Source organism: Diplotaxodon limnothrissa, linkage group LG10, assembly GCF_057381915.1.
Source record: "Diplotaxodon limnothrissa isolate DT_005_m linkage group LG10, D_limnothrissa_male_GT1.1, whole genome shotgun sequence".
Classification (NCBI taxonomy): domain Eukaryota; kingdom Metazoa; phylum Chordata; class Actinopteri; order Cichliformes; family Cichlidae; genus Diplotaxodon; species Diplotaxodon limnothrissa.
Genome location: NC_140605.1, coordinates 35630595 through 35646947, shown reverse-complemented (window position 1 = coordinate 35646947; position 16353 = coordinate 35630595). Strand labels below are relative to the sequence as shown.

Sequence of the window (16353 nt, the reverse complement as noted above, 5' to 3'; positions counted from 1 at the left end):
GACTTCAGGAGGCACAGACAGCCCCCCCCCCCCTTCCCCGGCAGTATAAATGGAGAACAGGTTGAATCTGTCTCCACCTTCAGGTTTCTACGCACCCACATCTCTGCTGATCTCACCTGGACCCACACCACCATCACCCTGGTAAAGAAGGCCCAGCAGCAGCTGCACCTCCTCCGTGTCCTGAGGAAGAAGAACCTGGACCAGGAGCTGCTGCTGACCTTCTCCCCTCCTCAGTGGAGACCATGCTCTCCTCCTGCCTGCTGTACTCTGGGGCCTCGACTGAGAACAGCAAGGCTGCACAGAGGGTCACCACCCAAAACATCACTGCCAACCCTGGAGGCCATCGCCAGCTCCTCCTGTCTGTGAACCATCACAGGTGACCCCGCCCACCACCTGTTTGACCCGCTGCCCTCTGGTCTGTACCTGACCTCAATCAGGTCATCCAAGACACATCCACCTATCCACCTCATCAGTCGCAGCCATGATCTGAGTAACCCTCATCAAGTCGTTTTTTGCACCGCTTCCAAACACTTTGGACTTTGTCCTGTAATGTTTGCCTTTCTGTTGTTTTGTATTTATTCCTGCTCTCTTACCATTTTTATTTCATGCCGGCACAGTTGTTGTGGAGAAACCATAATTTCATTGTACATGTAAAAGGATAATAAAGCTTTATTCTATTCTATTTTATTCTATTCTATGTTTCATCCAGTGGTGCACTGACCTTTGATTCTGAGCCATGGGGAAAACAGAAGCATTATCAAAGGATCTGCAGGACAAGATAGTTGAACTTTATAAAAACAGCAAAAGGATATAAAACGATATCCAGGGAACTGAGGATGCTAATCATCAATGTCCAAACTCTAGTTAAGAGGTGAAAAATGACAGATTCGTTCAACACCAGCTGATTCAACAACTTCAGCTGATTCAAGATGCACAACAAGGAAAAAATAGGCTGCATGGTCGAGTCTTAAGAAGAAAGTCGTTACTACGCCGATGCCACAAAACTGCCCGTTTACAATAAGCCAACAGCACAGAGAAACTTCTTCTAAAATGAAGCTTCTGCAGAGGTCCTCTCCATCTCCTGACCTCAGCATCATTCAGCCACTCTGAGGAGATCTCAGAGCTGCAGCTCCAGACAGACCCAGAAAGATGTGAACAGGCCAAAGTTTTACCAAGAGGAATGGGCAGCAGCTTTAGCATCTGAGACAATAAAGTTCCCTGAACACAAATACCATAACAAGCTGCCATTAATATGAGAGGAGGCGATACATCGTATTAAGAACCACAAACACAAAAGTTTGATAATGAAGCTTCACACAGACAGAAAAGTTGTATAGAATTATTCATGTTCTCTGAGGAATAATAATGATTGCATTTATATAGCGCTTTTCTAGGCTGTGCTTTACAATACCACTATTCATTCACTCACATTCACACACGGGTGGAGGCAGCTACAGGTGTAGCCACAGCTGCCCTGGGGCAGACTGACTGAAGCGAGGCTGCCATATCGCACCATCGGCCCCTCTGGCCAACACCAGCAGGCGGCAGGTGAAGTGTCTCGCCCAAGGACACAACGACCAGGCAGAAAAATCACAAATTCTGTCAGCATTCATAAACTGATGAGTACAACTGTAGATGGATGGAGTCTCATCTCACACTGTCACCTCTAACATGTCCGTGTCTGCGCTCTCTCAGCTGAGAACTACAGCAGGACCTGATGGAGCTGAGGACTTCTGTGCATCTGCTAACGGATCCATGCTGTCTGTATAAATGTGTGCGTGTGCTAAGGACGTGGGAGGTGGTACAGCAGCGCTCCCTGGTGGACAGGACAGTCTATCCATGAATACATCAATCAATATAAAAGTTTTGAATTGGTTTGTGTAAAGATATCTTTAAAATTAAATGTTTAACAGCATAGTTTAGGTTTCAGTTTCAGCTAAGTTGATGATGGAAAATTTGCTCAGAACACTTTTTCATCCTTTTCAAACTGAACATCCAGAAATGTGTAATAATAACTGTTAGGTGGTGCTTGTATCATCCATCTTTCCTCACACACACTGTCAGCCAGTAAGTACTCTGCTCACATAAGCAGCTCAGTCATTCCAAGTCCAGTCCACAAAGACCTCACCCACATCCACACGAGGCCCACAGGGCGGGGTAACAGGCGAAGGTCCAGGGAAGTCTGTACAAGGAGAGGAGATATACGTTAGAGAGGAGCACTAGGAGATACGAGATCACTCAGCGAGCCAGGGCTACACTGACACAGGTTAGCACAACGATCCAGCAAAGAAGCAAACCCCACTGGGGGTGCTTCTTTTGGGTGAGTGGTGCAGGAGTTATAGTCCGTGATGAGAGGGAGTTGAGTAGAGCTGTACAGACAAGGACAGAGGTGGGGACCGGAGCAGGCACGTGCAGAGGGGGGGGGGGCTAGAGGGGCTTGAGCACCCGCCCCTTTCCTGATGGGTGCCCAAAGTGCCCTTTTGTTGAGGCAACTTTTTTAAAAAATTTGTTTTTAATGTGTGTGTGCGGAGTCCTGTCTGTGCCCCTCAACAATAATATTTAACTATTAATCACAGTTTTGCTAAATAAAAGGATCTGGCTTGCATCAGTCACATGATCACATTTAACCAATGATCGCCCTCGACGGCAGAACGCGCTGGTTACGAGCCGGGAACGAGCTCACAAAGAGCACGCGCATTTTTAGCGGTCCGGAGCTGTAGGAGAAACACAAGTTAACTCAGAGACACAGACTGATGCCACACAACCAGTAAGTAGGTGTACAGCGCACACTGTAGTGTGTAGCACACAGGAGTATTAGCTTATTACGTACACGTTGGTAAGCTGTCTTGTTGCAACTGACGAACTGAAACAAACGAGCGTGCTGTGTGTGCAACAGCGCGACAAACATTACCTGTCCTTTTATTAACTGCACAGGTAGTGCTGGTCACAGCTGCTGGCTACCTGTGTAAGGCTGTCATGGGTCTGTAGCTCTGTCACCGTTTTAGGGAACATATTTAGTTTTAAAGTAAGTTTCCGGGCTTTTCCTGCCTTTCTGGAGGGATTATATTTCACTAAAAAACGATCTAATATGCATGTCCACATAATAATAATTATAATTATAATATATTAAAAACACACGCTGTATTTTAAAGAACATACATTAAGAAGCAGATTATATTAGATTTATATTTTAAATAAGACAAAATTTGGATTTTACAGCAGTAAAATGATTGTATCTCTACAGTTTAAACATGTAATAAGCTTTGCCCCTGCACAGAGTGGATAGTGAAACACATGGAATCATCATAAATACATTATTTCATATTTATTACTTCCCCCTCCTCATTGCTTTATTATTGTAGCTCTAGTAATAAATAATAATGTAAGGATTCTGGATCAGCACAGTGATGCCCATAGTATATACAGTATTCTGAAGAAGGTCTAAAGTGTCACTGTGTGTGCGTGCATTGTCAACATTGTGCAGACATGCCTGGTAAGGACATGAGGAGGAAACAGTAGGAGCTGTGTGAGGCTACTAAAGGCAGGGCTATAACATTTTTCTCTCATCATTTTATTATAGATTAAGTGCTGGAGTTGTTAGGTGTGGATAATTAGATTATAGTTTATTGCAATAGCAAGTTGTGCCTTGTTCTCAGATAGACAGCAAGTGGAGAGTGATATATGAAATGATGGGATGGAAGGAAGAAGAGAAGCAAAGAGTGATTTACAGGCAGAGCCTAAATTATTTCTCACAGTTTTTTGTGTCCTTATGGTTCCAAGCGCTGTCACCAATCTTTGCATTTTGTTATTATCTCATGACACTTGTTTAATCAGCTACCATCTCTCCTGTGGACTTTTTACTGTCTACAGTCTCAGATCAACACAGCCCTGATCTTCCCATATTAGATTCTTGATGAATGTGTGTTGTTGTTATTCAGCCTGGTTCAATGTGCCCCTTTTTAACTTTGAGCACCCGCCCCTTTAAACCTCTCTGCACGGCCCTGGACCGGAGCCTGACTCCGCCCTGGTGAGAAACAGCAAAACAACAAGAAACAACATCCCAGAGATCCTGGAGAGCATGACAAAAATGTAGACCTTATGAATGCATCTGAATCGTTCAGCTCAAGCCTTTAAGAACATCAGGATGGGCTTTTAAAAGAGTGACTCTATAAAGAACCTGCGCCTTAAGCTTTATGAGCCCAGCTGCGCCCCCTGCTGTCGAAAACCCAAACAGCACTGACGGTGCAGCAGCTCTGGAGTTCGGTGCTCTTCCTGGCTGTAGTCAGATCACATCAGACACTAATATTTGCACTGTTTATTGATCAGGAAATTATCAGATCAAAAAATAAATGACTAAATACTGACAGGTGGCTGTTTCTCAACTCAGACCTCCACATTATTCTGAATGACAGTTAAAAACTTGAAGATGTTTGGTTTACGGTCATGTGTGATGAGGAATAATCAATAAATGGATTGAGCATTTATTGATTATTCTGATTGTAATCGTCTGTATTCTTTTTTTCTGTCCAGATTTTAATCTTATACTTTCTATGACAGACTGTAAAAATCATACAATAAGCTCCACTTATTGTATGATTTGCTATTTGTAATCATGTTGTGGATAAATGGATGAAAAGGTAAACGGCACAAAAGGAAGAGCTGGAGGAGCGTAACCATGGCAACATGATTGGGTATAAAAGAGGCAGAGGTTCGCTAAGGTTCAAAAAACTGTGTCTGGAAAATGTGGAACAATTCTTCTTGGTGTGAAACTGTGAATCATCTACAGTAATATTATCATCAAAGGATTCAGAGAATCTGCAGGAATCTCTGCGCAGTGACACGGCTGTGATCTTCAGACCTGTATGAAGGTTGATGAACAGCATGGAGACAAACTCTCACTGTTCTCGGTCATCGCAGTCTAAAGCGTTTGCAAACAAAGGGATCTTTAAGCTTGCGGGTCGGTTGCTACTAACAGACTTACATTTGTTTATTTTTGCTCACAAGTGACAGAACTGATACGTACGAGCGATGAACGCTGAATGAGACGCGAAAGAAACTCAGAGAGCTTTTTCAAGGGGATGATGAAATGAAAGTAAAACATATGTAAATCCAAAGCATCTGACCTCAGCCTGTGTTCCACATCTCTCTAGATTACACACAACATCCACGAGCAGGAAGTCCTCATCAATAGTTCCTGTTCCAAAAACACATCGAACAAAAGGTCAAAGGTGGCTGCAGGAGACCATGAGGACAGTTTGTGCCCATCTCGTCTTTAACAGAGTTTAAATGTGTTTCTCAGTCCTGAATATTTTATGTGGATATCTTCTGTACTGATGATGTTACGTGTGACGGCCAGTGGGCTGGCCTCGTGTTTCGCTTTTTCTGTTACCTGTTTCTTGCAGGTAGGTGGAGCTGACCCAATTATAGATGCAGCACACCTGAGAAGGCCAGTCCCAGTGTATGCACCTGGACTGAACCAGCGGGGTCTCTGGCTCTCTCCGTCTGGCACCCATCAGATTCATTTGAGGCTTCAGTTATGGCTGTTATATCATTTCAATTGTGTTTAAGTTTCTTCACCTTATCGTCATTAAAAATATCTCACAGCCTTTAAAAGCCTGTGTGTGGTCGCCCACTTGCTTGTCACGGGTTGTGACATATGAGAGATCAAAAATGTTGGAAAAATAATAATTTAAGATTAAATTTTGAGATCGAACTTTGTTGAGCTATGTTCCAGAAACAGGCGAATGTTATCATATGTATATTACTGTATATTTAACCTTTCAATATCACAGTATTGTCCGTATGCAGCTACTGAGAGACGTTACTTTGCAGACGCTCACATGGATCCTGCTGCTGTCTGCAGGTGTTTAACAAGCAAACATCTGCTAAACTCTATGTGTCTATGTAATCTGCTAAATGAATTACTAATGAGTTTCATTAGCCTGCTGTCTGAGCTGCAGTCAGGTTTAACTTCATTAACACTTGAACCTGTAACAGAAGTGGAAACAGTGAAATAGAGGTAGATGACAGGAGTTTGGTGGTTTTGCAGGGGAAGTGTTTCTTCTTTCTTTCCCTGTGATGTTTATCAGTGCTGGTGCTGAAATATGGAAGCTGATGTTTAGACTATTTCCTGTGTGAGGGCGCTCAGGCTTTGTCCCATTTGCATGTCCTGGACTGTGGGGGCGTGGTCTGAATATAAGCCTGGTGATCAGAGATCACTCACACTCCTGACAGGAAGCATCAGCCTCCACCTGATCATGCAGACACAAAGAAACAGGAGAGGATATATACAACACTTCATAAACTGTAAGCATCTGTGGCTGAATGAGCTGAAGAAGCTCGCTCATGACTTGAAGAACCCGTATCTCCTAAAAGAAAACGTCCCTGAATACCCCCGACCCGAGTTTCACGTGTCTCACCTGAAACACGACACAGAGCGAGGGGCTTTATGTTGGATCAGGACAGACGGCGGCTTCAAGGATCCTCACAGAGGCTTCAGGGATCCACACAAATGGCCCCTGGTGTGGTGGAGTCTGGCTGTGGGGCCCGAGGAGATCCAGGCGGCCGAGACGAGGCTCCTGGAGAAGACCTACCCAAACCGGACGAAGGAGCAGGCTGTGAAGCAGCAGAGCTTCCTGTGGAGATTTGCCACCTCTCCGACCTTCAGTGAGAAGTCCAGGTATGGATCGTACCGCTTCACCTTCCCCCTGCAGGACGTGCTGAGCGCCTACAGCCAGCAGGTATGTTTACATTTACAGAGGGGGGAATTTTTTCTTCCTGAAGATACAAACATTATTCAAAACTCAACAACTCTTTATCCACAACAGTCTGAGTTTGTGTCAAAGCTACACACTAAAAATAATAAACACCGTGTGACCAGGAACAATCTGTCAGCTTTTCTCTGTGTGTTATCAGTACATCATGTACATTACCTCAGGTGTGTGACAGGTGTGAGTCTCCCACTGAAAGACCTTCTGTTGTGTCCAGTTTTGCTTTGGAGCTCCGCCCATCATGAGAGTCTTCAGGACCTGCCTGTTCAAAAAGAAAGTGCAGTACTCTGTGTTGGTCCACAGCCCAGCCAATCGCGAGCTCTTCTCAGAGTTTCCATTACTTCCTGGTAATGACCCGAACGCCGTCTGCGCGTACAGAGACGGACGCTTCATCTGGAGGTCGGAGGCCATGTGTGAGACACACAGGTGAGAGACACAGATAAACGCTCACAGACAAAGGAAGAGGGTCAACAAGTTATTGTCTGTGCTCATGCTGAGCAGCAGGGAAGAACACCTGGGCTTCTTGGAGACTCTGGGATGGTAGGAACACTTGGATGTAGGAGACAGGAACAGCCTGATCTAAACCAGAGTGGTGTTGGTTTTTCACCCTTAACATCCTGTTACAGGATAAGGTTGCTCCAGAATGCACTTGTACCAGGACACGCTGTGTTCAGGTCAGTGATCAGCTTAGTTGTCGTACATCTGATCTGAGGCATCCAGGTCGGTGCAGAGCTTTTTGGACCATGACACCATTTGTAGTTTTGCGTGCGTCATTTTAATTCCAACAATCAAGATGTGACTGAAGTGCACGCTTTCAGTTTTAATTCAGCGGGTTTCACAAAAGTAAAAATGTGTTAGTTAGAGTCACTGCCCTGAGTCAGAGAAATCATGTGCCTCATTCACAAGTGATGGGAAGGTGGAGGATGGGGTTGGGGGCATCCTCAGTAATGTGCACCAGACCTTTGTGATGGAGCTCAATCTGAAGGCAAATACATTCAATCTACATTGCAGCCCTCAAATATCATGAGCGTGCTGCCACTATAACTATGGTGGAGGAGTCCCTGCAATGACAATTACCAAATTTTAAAAAGTTTCCTCCTGACATCCAGTCAGCTGATCTTTTCCAATAATTTTATGTATATATTTAAGTATATTTAAGACTTTTACTGTCTGCTTTACGTGGAGTCAGATAATACTGCCACACTGATACTGTTTGTCTTTGGCCTTCCTCTCAGGTACGAGCTGATCCACAGACCTGATGCAAGTCAGATGGACTCTCTGGAGCTGTTTGGACAGCCTGAGTTTTATCTTTGGGATAATGTTGCCATCGCCCTGCATGTGGAGAACGGACAGGTGGTTATGGGATAATCTGGCTGTAAATAACAATTAAATGTAAAAATCAAATGGCCTGTATCTGTATAGCACTTTACACATCCAGTCACACACAGGTGATGGCAGCTACATTGTAGCCACAGCTGCCCTGGGGCGCACTGACACTGGCGCCACCGGGCCCTCCGACCACCACCAGTAGGCAACGGGTGAAGTGTCTTGCCCAAGGACACAACGACCGAGACTGTCGGAGCCGGGGCTCGAACCGGCAACCTTCCGATTACAAGACAAACTGCCGACTCTTGAGCCACGATCGCCCCACAACAACAAACTAACCTCCTCTGTGAATTGCAGATTTATTGTTGTGGAGGGGTTTGCTAGTCCCAGTGATCCCAGAGGCTTTATTGTCGGAGTGCTGGGCAGTGGCCAGCACACACTGGCAAACTGATCCCAGCTACTGAGACTCCTCCAGGTGACTGGTGACTGGTTCCGGAGACAGGCCGGACTTTGTCTCAGCTGGGGTGGATATCTTAGTATCCCCTAGTTTTCCCAGGTGGACAAGAGGATATGTTCCCTGCACCTTCAGGTCAGGGAATAGGTCCTGACTGTCATCTGTGCCTGTGCGCCAAACAGCAGTTCAGAGTAACCTGCCAGCGTGCTCCACCTGGGGGCTGTCGTCTTACTGGGAGAATTCAACACTAATGCGGGCAACAACACTGAGACCTGGAAGGGCATGATTGGGAGGAAGGGTCTTCCAGATCTGAACCAGAGCTGGACTCCTGTGTGAACCAGGGTGTCTGTAACTGCACATGGCACTAGGACACCCCATACCACAGGTCGATGATCAATTTTGTAATTGTATCATCAGATCTGTGGCCGTATGTTCTGGACATTTGGGTGAAGAAAGATGGTGAGCTTTTAACTGATCACCACCTGGAGGCAGAATTGGATCAGGTGGCAGGGGACGATGGTGGACAGACCTGGTGCACCTGAACGTAAAATGAGGGTTCGCTGGGAACACCTGACAGAGGCGAGATCTTCAACTGCTGCACTGAGCTGCGGCTGCAAGGTCGTTGGTGCCTGTCGTGGTGGTAACCCCCAAACCAGATGCAGGACAGCGTAGTGCAGCTGATTTGACTGAGGATATTGTTGGGTTGGAAGGAATACATCAAGGACCTCCTTAATCCCAGTCTTCCATAAAGCAAGCAGAGTCTGGAGACCTGGGGAGTGACTAGTCCATCACCAGAGTGAGGTCACTGAGGCAGCTAAACAACTCCTTGGTGGCGGGGCCCTTGGTGTGAATGAAGTTCGCCCTGAGTTTCTGAAGGATCTGGATCTTGCAGGGCTGTCTTGGTTGATATGCCTCTACAATGTTGTGTGGAGAGGGGCAGTACCTCTGGACTGGCAGACTGGGATGGTGGTTACCATCTTCAAGAAGAGGGACTGAAGGGTGTCCTCTGACTGTAGGGGCATTGGTAGATGAGGAGTTTGACCATTTGTGAGGGGCTCAAAGTACAGCCATTACTCCTCTACATCGAAAGGAGCCAGTTAAGCTGGTTTGGCCATGTAACAAGGAAGCCTCCTGGGTGCCCTACTGGGTGAGGTGTTCTGGGCATGTTCCGCTGGGAGGGGGTCCCAGGACAGACCCAGGACACACTGGAGAGATTATATCTCTTGGCTGGCCCGGGAACACTGGAGGAGGTGGCTGCGGCCTCCATAACGCGGCCTCAGATAAGCGGAAGAAGATGGATGGATAGAACAAACTCACAGGCTGATGTGTGTCTGACAGTTAAGCTCTTAACTAATCTTTGTAGTCACTAAGCTTTATTGTTCACTCTCTCTTTTCTTTTTCAGGTACTGAAGTTTGATTCTGACCAACTGAGAGAGAACCTGAAATTCTGTGAACCAGACAGACCCACAGTCACACCCAACTTCTATTTTGATCATTTTGAAAACGCTAAAATCTTGGTTAACCAATTGTGGCCCGACTCAGACTCCCTGCTGGAGGAGGAGCCTTCACTCAAGCTCAGTTTCAAAGGTAATTAATCCATAATTGAAACCAGCATTTCCTTTATCGGACTGGGTGAAGATGCCAGGTTTATGCTTTGGTACAAAACTTTATTCCATATTTGTTTTTTTTTAAACTAAAAATCACTAAAACCAGTTTGTTTGTAGGACAAGTTAATGATTCAGATAAAGCATCACACAGATACCTGCTAATCAGCACCATCCAGAGAAAACTGTGGAATCTGACCAAAGCTCTTAGTCAGACTTGTTGGATGGTCTGTTATTACAGTCACCTCAGAGCAGCCATGTTATTGGTCAGGTGATGTCATTAAAAATGCTCTAAAAGGCTCCAACAGCACAAACAAGGTCCAGAGGTCCAGTTCAGGTGAAGCTAGCAGACAGCTAGCAGCTACACCCACCTGTGTCACCATCCACCTGTCAGTTACATAGGCCACGCCCCTAGTAATGCAGACTTTATTCCTTAATACAATTTAAAAAGCTGTTAGGAAGGTAGAAATGATCTGCAGAGACCAAACAGTTTGCGTATCAGGCTGCTGTAAAGCTTTAACAGTCTGTGGGACTGACTCACTGCTGCCTCTGCTGGACGTCAGAGGAATTGCAGGTTTTAGCTTCAAACACTGGCTTCAGTTTGGGAATGAAGACCACGTCTGTCTCTGACATATTCTCCTCTTTCTCTGCAGCGCTCTTTCTTTCCATGAGAAAACCAAAGAGGATTAAAGACTTTACTGAAGTTTGAAGCCTGCCTGCAGTGAGACGACGCCTCCAGTTTAAACTCTGTTTGTTTGCTGTTCCGTATTTTAGACCAACCAAGCGTATTGTTTGATAGCGGTGTGGCCACAGCTTTAGATAACGCGTATTTATGGGTTTTGATCGTATGAATTCATACATTGTTGTGTTGTTTTAACCTTTGGTGAGATAAGAGTGGGTGGGGCATCACAGCGCTGCATCTCTAACCTACAGCAGAGGTCGGTGTTGTTGGTGTGACGGGTGGATGGATGTGACGTGTTCATGTACCCAAAGTTTAATATGAGACATTTCTGTATTTTGGCAAAGTGAAAGCTGGTTTTATTTTGTATCTGAAACACAAAGATGACTTTATTCATTTATTCATGCTTTGATCCAAACAGAAGAATAATATATCGAGTGCAGAGAGAGTATGAGCGTGCAGCGTTTAAAGCGTGGAAGTAATCACATTACTTTGAGTTTGATTCCATAAAAAGTGACAAAAACATTAGCGTCCGCTGATCGCCGCGTGGGAAGAAAACTTCTTTTTACAGCGAAAAAACCCTAACCCTCCGAGCGAGCACCGAGTGCGCTGCCACGGGAATGTGACACAGAGAAACTCCCGGATCCTCCCACTGACATGACCGCTGCAGCTCACCTGCACCAGAGCACACCTCCGCCTGCTTTACAGGTGAAAACAGAGCAACAGGACCGCTGAGTCTTTGATTTTATTTATTTTCTGCTGTGTTTTACTTGCATCTATTTGAAAGACTGAGTGTAAACACAAAACATATTTTATTTTATGTGCTGGAATGTGCAGAAAATAGGTTTAAATGTTAAACTAATTTCTTCCAGTCAGAGAATGTTGCATATAATTAAATTTTTGCTTGATGCATAAAGTTAAAAGATTAAAACTAATAAAACAAGTTTTAAAAAGAGACTTTTCCATTTGATTACATTTTATATGATAGATTATGTAGAAAAAGTAGAATTGGGCTGAAAGATCTGTCGCTTTATCACCTGTTCAGGTTGTAAATCGTGTTTTTAAAAAATAACTACACTCAAAAAATGAAACGTTGACTTTAATTAAAATTAGTTTGTCAACAGGTTCCATGAAATTACATTGTGTTCGTTTAAAGCAAAAATCTTTAAGTCATTTGACTTAAGACTTTGGGGGGGAGGGGGTCTATACTTTTGTTGTTAAAGTGTTCCGTCTCAATTACGTACTGTATGCTTTTTATATTTTTAGTAGTGTGTCCCACAAACAGCAAATCTTGTCAAAAAAGTAAGAAATTTTTGGGGGTGCTTCAGCTTCAGCACCCCCAAAAATGAATCAAAGCACCCTTTTTTTTACGTGCGCTCAAAAAAAAAATTGAGCGCACGTAAAAAAAAGTTTGCAGGTGCAAGTGTTGCATTTTGAGGAGAAATTTATTTTATTTATTTGAGTGAACAAAATTCACTCCTGCTTGTGTGACGTGATCACCAGTTTAGCTCGCTGGGCTGTTTTAGCTCAGTGAGATGAGCAGCCGCTCTCAGACCAGGAGGTCCGGGTTCAAGTCCCGCTTACGCCAACATTTTCTTCAGTTAACACTTCAACTGTTTAAACTCTTTTCCACACAAATTTCAGCTTTTTCACTACTTTTCAGCACAAATTCCAGCTTCTTTTCCTCTTTTCAGCAGAAAGTCTGCTGATTCACCTTTTCTTAGCACAATTTTCATCCTCTTCTGCTCTTGTCAGCACAATTCAGCTTCTTCTGCACAGTGAATATTTTTTCTCTCATCATATCTTTGCTTGAGACCAGAGCAGGCGTTGCTCAGTGGGTTGAGCAGCCACGATGAGGTCTGGTGGCAAAGGTTCGAATCCTACATGTGACATTTGCGGCGCATCTTTCCTGCTTGCATGCACTCTGCGTTATTGACACTGCTTAGTGTGCCCCTTCAAATACAGCAGTTTTCAGCAAACAGTTCAGTTTCCAGCAGGTAGTTCTTCTTCTGCTATTTTCAGATTACACTACACTGCATTCACACTGCATTTTCACAGGAAATGCAACTTCTTCTAGTTACAACTGTTTTTGCATTACTGCCGCCTTGTGGATATACGAAGTATATCGATCCTAATTAACTTAACTTAAATGTTATGCCATCAAGTAACACATTAGTATTCTGTACAGACAATAATAGAGACAATTACATAGACTTTATTAGAAAAACATATTTTAACTTAACAATAACATATAATTTAAGTAAAATGAAAATAAATAATTTATATAGACTGGTTAGGACATGCTTTTTAAAAAAGTGGGAGAAAAATCATCAGAAATATCAGAAAAGCTGTTAATGCGACATTTGGTGAGTTACATTACATTGAGTTACATTACAGTGAGTTACATTACAGTGAGCTACATTACATTGAGTTACATTACAGTGAGTTACATTACATTGAGTTACATTACAGTGAGTTACATTACAGTGAGCTACATTACATTGAGTTACATTACAGTGAGTTACATTACAGTGAGCTACATTACAGTGAGCTACATTACATTGAGTTACATTACAGTGAGCTACATTACATTGAGTTACATTACATTGAGTTACATTACAGTGAGCTACATTACATTGAGTTACATTACATTGAGTTACATTACAGTGAGCTACATTACATTGAGTTACATTACAGTGAGTTACATTACAGTGAGCTACATTACAGTGAGTTACATTACAGTGAGCTACATTACAGTGAGTTACATTACAGTGAGCTACATTACATTGAGTTACATTACAGTGAGTTACATCACAGTGAGCTACATTACATTGAGTTACATTACAGTGAGCTACATTACAGTGAGCTACATTACAGTGAGTTACATTACATTGAGTTACATTACAGTGAGTTACATTACATTGAGTTACATTACATAAAACATGAATCTGAAATTCATTTGACTCGATGGTTCAGTCATAAGCTTTAGTTTTCCCACAATCCTTTGCGGTTCAAAGGGTTTGAACAAAGTCGTTGGTGCCTTTGTGTTTCGATCAGTGTTGTTGATCAATCGTCATGCCAATGTGCATATTAATTATCATAAGTGACCTCACAGCCCTTCGTTCCTTCAGTGGGCTGGTTTCAGTCATTATGCAAATGTCCTGTTTGTAAGGTTGGAAACCTGCAGTCAGCTGAGACTGAAGACGTCACCTGATGATGATGAAACGTTTCTCCCACTGAATCTTTTTCATTCTTTTCACTGTTTCTTCTTCAGATTTTTATTCGTTGTAGAGGAAACAGATCGTCTTCAGGTTCATAGCAGACGTGTTTCACTGCAAGATGAACTAATCATCTATGCAATAATTAAAATATTAGTTAGTTAAGGCTCTGATATGATCTGCTCAGCAGCCAAGAAAACTGCTGAAGTGCTGCTGCACCATCAATAGTGTTTGAGTTTTTGACAGCAGGGGGCGCTGCTGATCTAAAAACCCACCCCATGAGCTCTTAGCTGGGTGAACCAGTCGATTCTGTAATCTTCCCAAAGTGCTGCGACTGTCCCCGTGTAGCTCTCAGTGATCACAGACGAGCTTTGAGGTGGCCATAGCAGTGCTCAGAGGTGTTCTTTGGACTTCTTGGGAAGAATTACAAGGTTCTTAAGGTTTGATACCCTCATTCAGGTCCAGGACTGCTTGAGGTGCTTCTTAGTGTTCAAAGAAGGATTCAGAGATCAGGTCTATCAGGTTTCGTTGGTACCTGAGGTTGTTGGAGTGCCTACATATGTCATTTGTCTTTGCTAGAAGAGGTTTTGGTGCCACCATTGAGGTTCTGGGACAAAAATGTGGTGATCACTTACATTAGGTTGGTATGTGAAGTTCTGAGAGTGCTTATATGTGCTCTCGTTACCCCTCTGTGGGTTTGTCAAGGTCATTGATATCATTGGGGGTCTTTCTTGTGTACTTATAAAGTCCTAGTAGGCCTAGGATGGCCTTAAAGGACCAGTTGGTAGGTTCTTTTGGCACTTGAGATGGTTGTGGGAGTGCAGTTATACGTCCTCTTTGTCCCTGTTGTGATTCAAGCACTACTTGAGGAGGATCACATGGTTACTGAGGAGGTTTTGACACTTCAAACTACCTAAACCTCCTGCTGTACATCCTCATGTGGCTTGTTAGTGTCCTTATAGAGTCGAAGGGACACTAAGAAGGAGCAGTGAAATGTTTCCAAGCAGAGAACCTCGTCCGCAGATGTTCTGACCTTCATCCCAGCTGCGAGCTGAACATCATCAGCGTTTATCTGTAAAGTCTGTTGGCGAGGTGGTTTACCTCCTGACTGATGGCTCGCTGAGCGACTCCAAGTCAGCCTGATGATGTCACAGTAAATATGTCCACCTTTGACGTGAGTCAGTGACTCTGCAGAGACGTGGGACAGATTATTATCACCATGACGATGAACCCTTTCACTGGGCACCGCCTCCTGCAGCAGACGTAGGTATGAAAATATGAAATGTAAACGAGCCGAAGGCGAGTTAATCATCAGCAGGTAGACGGAGAATAAATGAGGTTCACACTGGATGACGCTCAGCAGGTGTTGCTGTGATTTGACAGTGAAATGAGCCTCAGTCAGCTTCCTGAAAAATCCTAAAATAAACCAGTTTAGTAGGACCAGCAGAGCCAGGAAGCAGCAAACCCAGAGTTCATGAAGTCCACGGGTCGAAGTTAATGTGCTCATGAAAAGTGTGTTAACCTCGTAAGACCCGAACTCTTTCATGGCATTTTTAATTTGGGCTGATTGGGACCAGATGAATGTACAAACAAAGAATTAAAGATTTTTTTACCTAATTTTTGTTTTTGAGAAAAATGAGATCAACATATGAGGACATTTGTTTCAAATTTTGATAGGACAGTGGCAGCATAACGTCCTCGTAAGTGGACATCAGGCCCTTGTAGTTTGGTCTAGACGTCCCAGAATGTGATGTTCACGTATGTGGACGCCAGGTCCCAGGAGGTTAAATGTCCCAGGAACGATAGTTTAGCACTTTTTTCATTAGATTTAGTTTCTTTCTGTTCCCGGTGTTTCAGCATTTGTGCTTTTACTGTTTTCAATCTTTATTTTCAGCTTCTGTTACCGTCAGCATTATTTTTAGAGTTTGTTCAGCTATCATACTGTTTGTGTCAGGTACGCAGGTATTACAGTCAAACTACACCTCAGCTGTCCACACGAGATTCCTGACATCCTGGGGCCAGTTGGGATCCTCTTCAACAGTGGCTCAGATATTTAGGAGCGATTGGAAGTCCTAAAGCTGAAGAGTTTAGGACATTTTTGAAGAAAACATATGTAAACAAAGCTACCACAAACAAAACAGGTAACAGCTGACGGGAAGCCACACCCACAGCCGCCATGTTAACGCTGCTACCTGTGACACTACCAAAGCGGTCACGCTGCTGAGCAGCTGGAACCTTCCATCAGACCAGACTGATGTTAGAGTGGAAACATGGAAACAGACCATTACATTTAAACTGAGCT

The 16353-nt window shown here is 43.8% G+C and overlaps 1 protein-coding gene across 1 annotated transcript; it reads left to right on the top strand.

The window, feature by feature from the left end:
- The first annotated feature begins 6164 nt into the window (after positions 1 to 6164).
- LOC146624869 (uncharacterized) lies at positions 6165 to 10863 on the top strand. Its single transcript, XM_085364194.1, has 5 exons — positions 6165 to 6740; positions 6988 to 7196; positions 8006 to 8123; positions 9954 to 10137; positions 10808 to 10863. The coding sequence occupies exons 1-5, from the start codon at positions 6165 to 6167 to the stop codon at positions 10861 to 10863; spliced, it is 1143 nt and encodes a 380-aa protein (XP_085220320.1).
- The last annotated feature ends 5490 nt before the right edge of the window (positions 10864 to 16353 follow it).